The sequence below is a fragment of the Corylus avellana genome, chromosome ca5, assembly GCF_901000735.1.
Source record: "Corylus avellana chromosome ca5, CavTom2PMs-1.0".
NCBI lineage: Eukaryota > Viridiplantae > Streptophyta > Magnoliopsida > Fagales > Betulaceae > Corylus > Corylus avellana.
In genome coordinates this window covers 20,781,839-20,793,346 of record NC_081545.1, presented here as the reverse complement: position 1 = coordinate 20,793,346, position 11,508 = coordinate 20,781,839, and the positions used below count along the sequence as shown (strand labels likewise).

General features: G+C 34.2%; 1 protein-coding gene across 6 annotated transcripts; it reads left to right on the top strand.

The window, feature by feature from the left end:
* Positions 1-4,700: 4,700 nt before the first annotated feature.
* LOC132182730 (uncharacterized) lies at positions 4,701-11,259 on the top strand. Of its 6 annotated transcripts, none has more exons than XM_059596054.1 (12): positions 4,703-4,843; positions 4,915-5,022; positions 5,194-5,387; positions 6,707-6,970; positions 7,094-7,335; positions 7,426-7,677; positions 7,794-7,886; positions 7,962-8,063; positions 8,174-9,102; positions 9,215-9,262; positions 10,432-10,471; positions 10,631-11,259. In XM_059596054.1, the coding sequence occupies exons 4-9, from the start codon at positions 6,730-6,732 to the stop codon at positions 8,573-8,575; spliced, it is 1,332 nt and encodes a 443-aa protein (XP_059452037.1). In that variant the 5' UTR covers positions 4,703-4,843; positions 4,915-5,022; positions 5,194-5,387; positions 6,707-6,729; the 3' UTR covers positions 8,576-9,102; positions 9,215-9,262; positions 10,432-10,471; positions 10,631-11,259. The 6 variants fall into 6 exon arrangements, with proteins under 6 accessions (XP_059452042.1, XP_059452037.1, XP_059452041.1 ...); XM_059596058.1 differs by having other exon boundaries at positions 4,703-5,022; positions 8,174-8,514; positions 8,616-9,102; XM_059596057.1 differs by having other exon boundaries at positions 4,703-5,022; positions 6,717-6,970.
* The last annotated feature ends 249 nt before the right edge of the window (positions 11,260-11,508 follow it).

Sequence of the window (11,508 nt, the reverse complement as noted above, 5' to 3'; positions counted from 1 at the left end):
TTTTTTTTTTTTTTTTTTTTTTCTTTCGTATTTTTAGTGTCTTCTTGGGCCCAATTGCTATAAAAAGAGCCCATATTGAAAAATCAAAAATATTTGACCCAAAATTTACATTTACTTGTACTTTAAAAAAATTTTCCTTAAATATTAAATCATAACCGGTTAAATTTTTTTTAAAAAAAAAAAAAAGAAAAAAAACCCTATAAAAAAAAAAAAAATTCAACACAACATATAAAAAAAAAAAAGTTCAGAATTCAGACAACTGTTACAGCATATAAAAAAAACAAAATCAACCCCTATGGCTGCCATGGTCTTCAATGCACACACAGAGCTATATATATATATAAACCAAATCAACCCCTAATATCTCATACGGCTGCCATACACAATATAATCCAAAACTCATTTCGATCATACCGCAATAATCAACAAATACACAATAAACGACCCAAAATCATTGGAACAAATTGTTAAATAGTAGGAAATCAAAAATCAAAGTAGCTCGGGCAACTACACAATACACAGAGCACTTCAAAAACTCCAAGAAAATGAACCCAAAATCACTGACCTTGGCTATCTAATTTGAGAAAGAAACTGCCCAGCATTTTCGTTGAGCCAAGCATGAGCAGCGAGTGAGCTTGAGACAGTTGAGACGGTGTCACGGTGAGAGTTTGAGAGAGGCTGCTGTGCTGAGTGATTTTAAAATGATTTTCGTGAGATTTAGGGTTGGGAAGAAAGAGATGAATATATAGAAGTGCAAAACGGCGTAGTTTTGTTTTCTATATAAATTTTTTTCTTTTTAAAGGTTCAAGGGTAAAACTATTAACTATCAATGATTCAATTTTAAAAAAATTGTTACAAATGATTCAAAAAATTCAAAATTGTTCAAAAAATGGTTAATTTTTTTTTTTTAAATAGTTAAATTTCTTTTTCTAAAAAATATTCAAAAAATACATTAATACTTCAATTGTGATTATAAGTAACACATTGTTGAATCTAATGCCAATTACTTACTTTGATATTATATAATCATATAAACTCATTAAATTATATCATATGATTAATTATTTAAATTATTATCATATTTACTTATAATCTTTTTTCTTTGAATTGAACTTAATATCTAATGGTAAATGGTAATGTTCAAACTCCTAAATCCTAAATTCCTAAAGTATCTAATAATGCTTAAATTAAATTGTAGTTATAAGTAATATATTGTTTAATTCAATTGAATCAATTGTGATTATCATTGTACATGAATCATATGATTAACTTGTATGACTTATGAGTTATGTCATATTATATATGTATTATTTATTATTATATAATCATATTATTTAATGATCAAGTCATCATGTGATTTAATCATATCAATTATAGTGATAATATATAAATTACTAAAATTATAATGATAATACATTAATACTTAAATTGTGTTTATAAGTAACACATTGGTCATCGTTTAATCCAATGTCAATTACTTAATTTGATATTATACGAATCATATCATCATTGTACATTAATAATATGATTCACTTGAAGTCTTGAATAAAGTATTTGAATTGTCATTGAATCATATGATTAAGTATTGATATTATACATTTATATTATTCATATGCATATGTAGACTTATATAGACTTATAACATATATAGACTTATAAGTTTATAACATACATTGGAAATAAATATCTATATATTTAATTGTTGTATTAGTATGAATTGGTATAGTTATGAGTTGTCATATTATATATGTATAATTTGTTATTATATAATCAAACGATTTAATGATCAATTGATCATGTGATATAATCATATAAATTATAGTGATAATATATTAATACTTAAATTGTGATTTAATTATTTTTTAAAAAATTGTGATTTAATGATCAAGTGATTATATGATATAATCATATAAATTATAATGATAATATATTAATATTCAAATTGTGATTTAATTATTTTTAAAAAAAATTGTGATTTAATGATCAAGTGATTATGTTATATGTATAAATATTTTTATAATTATAATTATAAAAATATATTATAAAAAAGGCGGTTAGCAGTTAGCGGTTACGGTTAGTAAACCCAATAACCGCTAACCGCTAGGCGGTTATAGCGGTTAGCGGGTAATACGGTTAAGCGGTTAAGTGGTTAGCGGTTAGCGGTTATAGTAGTTAGCGGTTAAAAACTGCCCGCATTGACACCCCTAAGATTTAGAATGTTTAAATTAAATAAAAAATATTAGATTTATTATGTCATCAACCTTCTAAATCAACTCAATTTCAAACTTCATTTTGCCACATCTTCAAAATTTGGACGCACCACCAATTGTTTGAACCCTAGAAAGTAATTATCTTAAATTTTAGTTCAGAATGACATTCTCAACAAGTTCGAGCTTGATCTCGAGCGAGAGCGAGAGCTTCCTATGGGCTGAGCTTGAAACCACATTTCATACCTTGGCTCAAGAGCTCGGATCGAGATATCAACTCAAGAGCTCGACTCGAGAGCTCGGCTCAAGATCTCGGCTTGAACTCAAGCTCTGCCATGGAGATCATGTGCCCAATGCTTAAAGCTGGTTGGGTTCTGTTTTTTTGCTTTGTGTAGGAAGACGCTAGTTTTACAATTAGACCTTAGACTTGGACATTAGATGATATTTAAAAGCCGATGTCCTCTTTTTAAAATTTAAACTGTGTGATTCTTAATCGTATAAGGCGGCTAATGGGGGCTTAAGTGGTGCATTTGACTTTGCTGGCTCTGACCATGGTTCACTCCGATTTCAAGCCGCAAGGCTCAAGAAAAATTCTCTCCAATTACATTTAACTGCGCGCAAAGATATTCTCTCGCTAACATAATATTTTGTCTTACCTGCACTACACTACTACACCCCTCATGCACACACCCTCATGCTCATTGCACCTCTCATCTCTCAACAATGGCGGTGACCATTACAGTGTCAGTACCATTTTCAAATTCCTTTGACACCATCGTCACCAAGGACTCATCCGATGTCGAGGATTGGCTTACCCAAATTAAGATGGAGATGCACCCTGGACTGATAGTAGCACTTGACGTCTGGTGGCGCTACGCCTTTGGCAGCCAACAGGAGTTTGAAGTCACCACTTTGCATCTGTGGGTGGGCTGACGGTGTCTCATTTTCCAAGTCAACCAAGTTGGTTGCTCAGTTCCCCTTCTTCTCTTAGAGTTTATGAGTAACGAGAATTTGAAGATTGTTGGAGTAGGCATAGACAAAGCTCTCCAAAAGCTTTGAAAAATATGATTGCCCTAGATCTTGGGATTCTTGCTGTTGAAAAATATGCCTAGCCAGAGTTGAGTAAGGCTGGGATGACAGAACTGGTAATGGAGCTTCTCGGACAGAAACTTCCAATCCAAAGAAAAATGAGGAGGAGCAAATGGGACCGGGTTGAGTTGAGCCATGATCAAGTAACGTACGGATGCCTTGAAGCTTTGCTGTCTATGGAGCTTGGTTGTTGTCTGATGGATTAGTGGGATGTGGCCTAATGGATTAGTGGGGATTCGTGGAGATTAGTTGGTATGTGGATTAGACCGTGGATTAGACTCCTATAGGAAATTTGACTTTGTAATAATTTCTAGCAGAGATTATTATAATGAAAACATTCAAATTTCTTTCCTTGAACAATTCTTTTTATTTTTGTTTTTGGATAAATAACAATTCATTTTATTTTTCTTAAAAAAAAAAACCACAATTCTTAGGAAAATGGGTAACTAATTTGTATATGTAGTAGAAGCCCAAACTCATGCGTACGTATTTAACTCACTATTATTTGATTTAACATTTGAAGCGTGAAATATAATTAGTTTGACCACTAAACCCACTTCTTTTACAAATTATATCATTTTTTGAACCAACTTGTTGAGACTGATTTAGGCCTACGTTTAGACAATATGTCCAAAGTTTGGGGGTTGATGATATTATATTCTCAAAGGACCATTTTTTTTTTTTGGAGGGTGCAGCGGAGCCATACATCTTTCAAAAGTTTAATATTTATTAAAGGGAAATAATCCCTAAAGTCCAAGAGTTTTGCCTCTATGGAAGATAATAACCGAATTATTAATTTTGGATAATTAAAGTAATGAAGAGTTTGAGCGACAAATAGGTTTCTTAGTTAGATTTTTTGACTGGTCTTTTTGGGAAAACTTGTCACTTGTTATATTGTCTATCTTATACTAATGAAAACGTGACACAAGTATCATATACACTTCAAACTTTCATGTACATAAATAGACAATTAAAAAAAAAAAAAAAATCCATCCTACTCCCATCCTCCACCACGCAAAAGGAGGAGATGGAGGGTGACTCCGCCCCATAAGGGGGTGGTGGGGGTGGCTCTAACCTTGTCCACCTCACAAAGGGGACGGTGGAGGTGGCTCTCCACCTCCGTAGAGGTGTGAAGGGTGGTGCAATATGAAAGGTTGCAAGTTTTTTTTATCACTACAAGAAATGTACAGATCCGGGGCAGCCTCTAATAATCAGTCATAATGCTCAGTATTAACGAACGCTAATAATAAACTATCAGCGTCCATTTACATTGGAGTCATTGGACACTAATAATCCTACATAAAAAAAAAATAAAAAAAATAAAAAAAAGGTGAAAGTAGAAGATCAATAGCGTCCAAGTGGACGTCCACTTTCGAAAAGTGGACACTTATAATCAACGTCTACTTTCGAAGCGGACGATAGGTACACTATAAGCGTCCACTTTCAAGGTCAATAGCGTCCATGTTGGGTCTCTTCATCTTCTTCTTCTCTCACGTTCTCCCTCTGTTCTCCTCTGCAATCCGTGGCCAGCACTCTAGAACCCGCAGGTGTGTTATTATTCTTTCCCTCTCTCTCATCCTCCACCATGTATTCATGTATTATCGTTTAATGGTTGAAGAAATCGAGTCCCACAAAGCAATCTCGAGCAACAGCCCATATTGTAAGAGGATTTGTTTGAACTGGAGCACGAATTCTATCTCAGACCTTAAACCTCGCCGACCCAGAGGTCAGATTTCCATTATTATCACATTTCTTTTCTTGTCTGAAAGTAAATCTTGCCTATGTGTTTTTGGGTCTCTGGTTTAAGCTTGCTCTGTTGGACTTTTTTTTTTGCTGTTGCTGTTGTTTTTTTTTTGTATATATAATTTTAATTTAGGTTTTTCTGATTTATTTTCAGCGATCTGTTTGGTAATTTGTCGGGTATTGAGTTGATTTTGCATAATTTGGGAGCTGTTTTTGCCACACCCAAACTGTATATTGAAGAAATCGAGTCCCACAAAACAATTTCGAGCAACAGCCCATATTGTAAGAGGATTTGTTTGAACTGGAGCACGAATTCTATCTCAGACCTTAAATCTCGCCGACGCAGAGGTCAGATTTCCATTATTATCACATTTCTTTTCTTGTTTGAAAGTAAATCTTGCCTGTGTGTTTTTGGGTCTCTGGTTTAAGCTTGCTCTGTTGGACTCTTTTTTTTGCTGTTGTTGTTGTTGTCTTTTTTTTTTGTCATGTATTGAGTTGATTTTGCATAATTTGGGAGCTGTTTTTGCCACACCCAAACTGTATACTGAATGTCATAAAATGCAATTGGAATCCCTCTGAATTTGAAAGACACTGAAGCCTCCAACAATGAGACATCGTCTGGAAATTCTTGTTATTCTGGATTGTCCATCCTCCTCGTCTGCAATTATTACGAATGCTATAATATCAAGGATATTGGAACAATAATAAACTGGAATACTCTAAACATTCCGGCATGTTAAGTGTAAAAAGGAGCAGAATTGATACAAACACAGAGCAGTGACAAGATCATAGCATATAATGCATAGCCAAAACAACCAACTGGCTAACAGTACATTAAATAAAATAAATCTGCTTGAATGTCATAAAATGCAATTGGAATCCCCCCGGATCTGCCAAGTTCTTTATTTCTAGTGATGTGTCAGCTCTTCACTAGGGTTCTATCAATTAGATAGGAAATTTTTTGATAAGTACAGTACAGCAACAACAATAAGGAGGATTGCAAATATCTGAACTTCAAAAATAACCACAAAGCACAACGCCTAAAGGACCCATAGAGGGCTTCTTTTTTAATTTGTGGAAAAATTTTGAGGTTATTCTCAAGTATAATTTCAAATTATATGCTTGTTTTGGAGCAAATGAAATATTAATAAAGACACTCCAGGGCCTGTGCTTATATTGCAATAACAATTATAATCTGATACCCTATTAGCTGTTTTTGCTGTTTTTCTTTGGTCTTCCCAGAAGATTGGGAAGAGTTTTGTATGTTGTTTTGCTTTAGTTATTTGTAACTTTGTTCTGGTGAGTTTTGCTTGCTGGAGAGACTTTTTGTTAATGTGTGTAACAATGATTGATATAGACTCTGAGTATGAAACTGATGATGAAATGTGTTGAACGTAAGCTCACCTTAGGTGTAAGTACAAAGTGTATTAACATATTTTATGAAGTTGATGCTCTCTCTCTCTCTCTCTCTCTCTCTCTCTCTATATATATATATATATATATATTGTGGTGTTTTTTTTGCAAATTGTCTGTGTAGTAAAACACTAATATATTTGATGGAACATTTTTCATAATGAATTAATAGCATGATTATTGTATCTTTGTCAAAAATATTGAACATGCTATATGGTTATAATTTGACTAATCTAATTTTTTTGGTTTTTTAGTTGTTAGTAGATTGATCATAACAATGACAGCAATACGACACAAACCTGTTCGAGCAGTACGAGGCCCAAGCCAAGGTCAAGGCCGAGGCCTTATTGACGAGCGTGAGAGTTCGAGTTCGAGTCCCAATTCCAAGTTTGGTGATACAAGTATGCAAATGTCGCCCCCCACCGAGTTAGTGGAGGGGCATCCTTCGCACGAGTCTTCTAATCCCATTCACTCAATGGCAAGATTGGATTCACAGGGAGCCGCCCCTACTACATCTTGTAAGTTCATATGAATTATATGTTTATTAAATGTTATTTTTGTATTGTTTTGGTTTGTTATAGACATTTAACAATATACTTTTTCAAATATAACATACTACGTTATCATATTTTGCGTAACAGCTAGCACGACTGTGAGAAGGGTAAGGGGTAAGACAAAGTGTAAGAAGTTGAGTGACCACGTACTTAAGAATGGTCCTATTGTTCTAAACATCCCAAATAAACACCGGGCACCTATAGGCGAGAATGCAGCGTGGTTTGCGAGCAAGATTGGAGAACTTGTTCGTAACATGTGCGAACTCCATCACGATGAATGGAAAAAGGTCCCAACTGCGCAAAAGAGCAAGCTATTATACCATGTTAAGGTATGACTATCAATGTTTAAGGATATGTTTCCTATGAAAAAATAATGTGACACATTTTTTATCATTGTTTTCTTATTTATTATGTATCAGTCAAACTTCGAATTGAATATGGGACGATACGAGCACAACAAAGCTGTTGAGAATAAAATGGGTCGTGCATATGCTAGACTTCGTTCGAACTTGTATAGGGACCATTACAAGAAATATTTTGAAGGCGTTAAAGCAAACGATGATGAGGCGATTGCCAGGGCTAAGGCTCTTGGGCGGGAAACATTGCCGGAAGGGTATAGTCCTGATCAATGGAAACTAATATGTGACTCATTTGATGCGACATCATGGAAGGTAAATATATATTATTATATTGATTCGAAAATTAAGATTGATATAATTTGCATACACCTGGAAGACATTTTATGAATAATTGTGTTTTTTTTTTTTTTTTTTTTCAAATTTCATAGAAAAAGTCTGAACGAAATAAAAAAAATAGAAGCTGCTTGGAAACAAAGCATACATCTGGCACTTGTTCATTTGTCAATGTCATTTACAAACATGTAAGTATCTCGTAGCATAATTTTATGAAAGTAACATTATTTAGTGTAAACTTTGATTATATGTATTATGTGTAGGAACAAGAAACAAAAGTCAAGCCCAATCATGTTGATCTATATAAGTATACCCATCTCAAAAAAGATGGGACTTTTGTGAACTCCAAATGTGAAAGTCTATTTGTAAGTAAATGTTTACGCTCCGATCATTAATTTTATTAGTGAAGAACATGAATAATAAACTTACTTGCATGAAGTATATATTAAACTAAGGCCAACTATGACTTGTGTAGATTGAGATGCGAGAATTAACAAGCAGCGAGGCCATGGAGGATGGCAGTGTGGAGGAGCGCATGGAAGAAATAGTAACAAAAGTGCTAGGGGGTCGACGATCTGGGCATGTCAGAGGAATGGGATGCGGTCTTATACCTACCCCTTTAAGTTCATCTCAAGCGCAATCGTTCACCCAATCTGACAACCATGACGAGTGCAGGAAAAGACTTGAAGAGACTCAAAGCGAACTTCAAGGGACAAAGGCCACTCTACAAGTGTCACTTGCCAAAACCGCTAGGCTGGAGGAAGTAACGGAGAAAATGCAAGCCACTGTTGATTTCTTAATGTCACGTATTGGAGGGTTAGAGAAACTTTACCTATTCGTTAATTTTACAAAAACACACATATTAAGTAATAGTTAGAAAGCTTATTGATTATTATATGAAATTCTATTATTCTTAGGTCCGGAGGGGGAGCTTGATTGTAGGTGAATCAAGCCAAGCCAACATTTGAGGGAGCTTTGGAATAACTAGGTGGTTGGGAATTTTTTGATACTATCTATTTAGGATGTATTTTTTGATACCATCTATTTGGAATGTATTTTTTTATACTGTGTATTTAGGTAGCTATTGGTACTTTCTATTTGGTACTGTGTATTTGAGTATTTGTTGGTACTTTCTATTTGGTAATGTATATTTATTGGTACTTTCTATTTGGTGATGCATATTTGGGTATTTGTTGGTACTTTTTATTTGGTTTATATTATGTTAAGATATTCGCAAAATTTTCGGTTCAAGAACGTTTGAGTTAGTAAATCTCCCTTGGCATGTTTATCAAGGTCAAAGAACTTTGAGTAAACAATGTAAGAGAGTAATAATATCTTTTTAAATTTTCTTTTTAAGTGTATGCAGGATGACAAGAGTACAAGAAAATTAAACCACCCAAGCAGGTTCTCACTTTGATATGTTTCATGAAGAAAAACATTTTTAGTATCTCTTTCTCTATCATGTTGGGTTTTGTTCTCATTGTCTCTGATACTATATATTGGTTCATTGTGATAGATTACTCAAATTGCTGATGAGAATGAATTGGCAAGGAAGAGGATGCAGGTAAGTACTTTATTATGGGTTCTGGGATTTTGCTGGCCATGGATTGTAAAACATATATTAAGTTTTGTGTAGTTGGATACATTTTCTTCTGTCTTCATCAAACATTAATAAGCAATATTTTTGTTTTACACGCATAACATTGAAAAGTGGGTTCATAAAGTATGTGCATTGGCTCATGAGAAAGGGGATGAACATCAAAGGCACTTCTTAAGGGCATCTAGCTTGCAGTGCCTCTCAGCCGTAGTAGTTTTATACTTCAATCTTCTTTTTTATTTTCCAGATTTAGAAAGACATTTTGAAAATAAATTTGCTACCAGTTTTTGGAGCTGAAAGACCGGTTATTTAATAGTTTTCTCCCTTGGCAAGTTTGGTTCTTGGGACAGTTCTCACATATTTTTGATGATTTTGATGAGGTTAGCCCTTTTGAGTTACTTTTAATGGTTTTGAGTTCTCACATAATCAATAGCTAACTGAGTTGCGATTTCACCTTTCTTTTTTTTTTTTTTTTGCAATGTTCTTCACTTGGGTTATTATATTTGGATGATGACTTGATGTTGTGACTTGATGTATGATAGATTTTACAATCTGGGTTTGCTAAAACGAAAGACTTTTTTTGTGTCGTTTCTACGCAAGATTGTTTATGATTGTGACCCCTGTTCTGAGTTTTGAATGATGGGTGTTGGAATTGGCTTGCTTGGTTCATTTTGATCATGTTGATCTAGCTTTTTTAAGCTATGATGAATTTACGAGAATAGGCGTTTTTCTTTTCATGTCAAAATTCTTTTCTTTTGGGGTTTCTTTTGGATGTGGAATATCCCTTCCCATTGAGAATTGGTATTCTTCTCTTCAACGTTTCTTCTTTTGGCGTGTTTTAAATTCACAGCTTTGACTCATCGAATTGATAATATGTGCGAGTTAATGCTGGTCCTTTCAATTTGGATGCTCTAATCAGGCTGTTTTCACTTGATTATATGCATCACTTTTCAATGATCGGTTCACAAATTCCTGTGGTACATCTATGCACATCTTTGTTTCTATAGGATGATTTTTCTTTTAGGTCTGTTTCAGAAAATGGGTTTCTTCAAATGGAGATAGTTTGTTATATAATTCAGTTTTCTTTCAGTTTTTGTTATACAAGTAAATTTAATGAACATGCGTTTTGTCTGTAGGTTTGAGACTTGAAGTTTGCTGATCCATACATATTTCAAGGTAGATACATCTACCTAGTATTCCACTAATGGATATAAATAGTTTTTTGATAAGTTACTAATGGATATAAATAGTAAGATATATTTAAATCTAGGCATTGGATACTCATTGGCGAGAGTAATGTAGTAATTTTTGTGCTCATGTCTTCCTAATTCACAGCAATTTGCATCTACTCATCCGCGAACTATTCAATAATACCATAACATTCCTGACCAGCCAATTACTGCTATTGTTTCCTCACCTGTACCAGCATTTCAGCGACAGCAACGCCATTGCTTTGGGGATTCCATCCCCGGAGAATTCCCCTTGTCTGCCAACCCCTCCATTGTCCTCCATGTCCTGACAGCATGTCATTTGGATCCTCAAGATCTTGCAAACTAGAGGCAAGTGTCCTTATTATGTACATTTTGAGAATAAAGATGTTTTGCAATGTTAGAATTGATAATGCTGCTGACTTGATTTTGAATGTGCCTGTTGCAGGCAACGTGCTCCTTCTTTAGGCAGCCTGCAAACTTTCCTCATTAATTGACAACTCTGAGTTATTTTTGGTATTTTTCTGTCATGAAATTTTTATTCTTTTCACTAGGATCATTTATATATCTTTTGAATATAGACACATCTTTTAAAATTGTTTTATTTTTTTAGTTAGTTAGGACCATTTAGTGGACGCTTATGATGCCACCATTAGCGTCCACTTTCGTTTGAACGTTGATGGTTGATTTTTTATTTTTTTTAAGACACATTAGGTGGACGCTGATGGTGGAACCATCAGCGTCCACTTTCGTTTAGACGCTGATGATTAATTTTTTATTTGGGTGCTGATGGTTGATTTTTTATTTTTTTAAGACCCATTAGCGTCCACTTTGAGTGGACGCTGATAGTGGAGCACTAGCATCTAGAACGTCCAACATACAAGACTTTTAGCGTCGACTAAGGTCATCATTAGCATCCACTTCCAAGTCGACGCTAATGATCAACAGTTGATCATTAGCGTCGGACCATTAGCGTCCAACTCTTTAGCGTTGAAGTGTTGACTC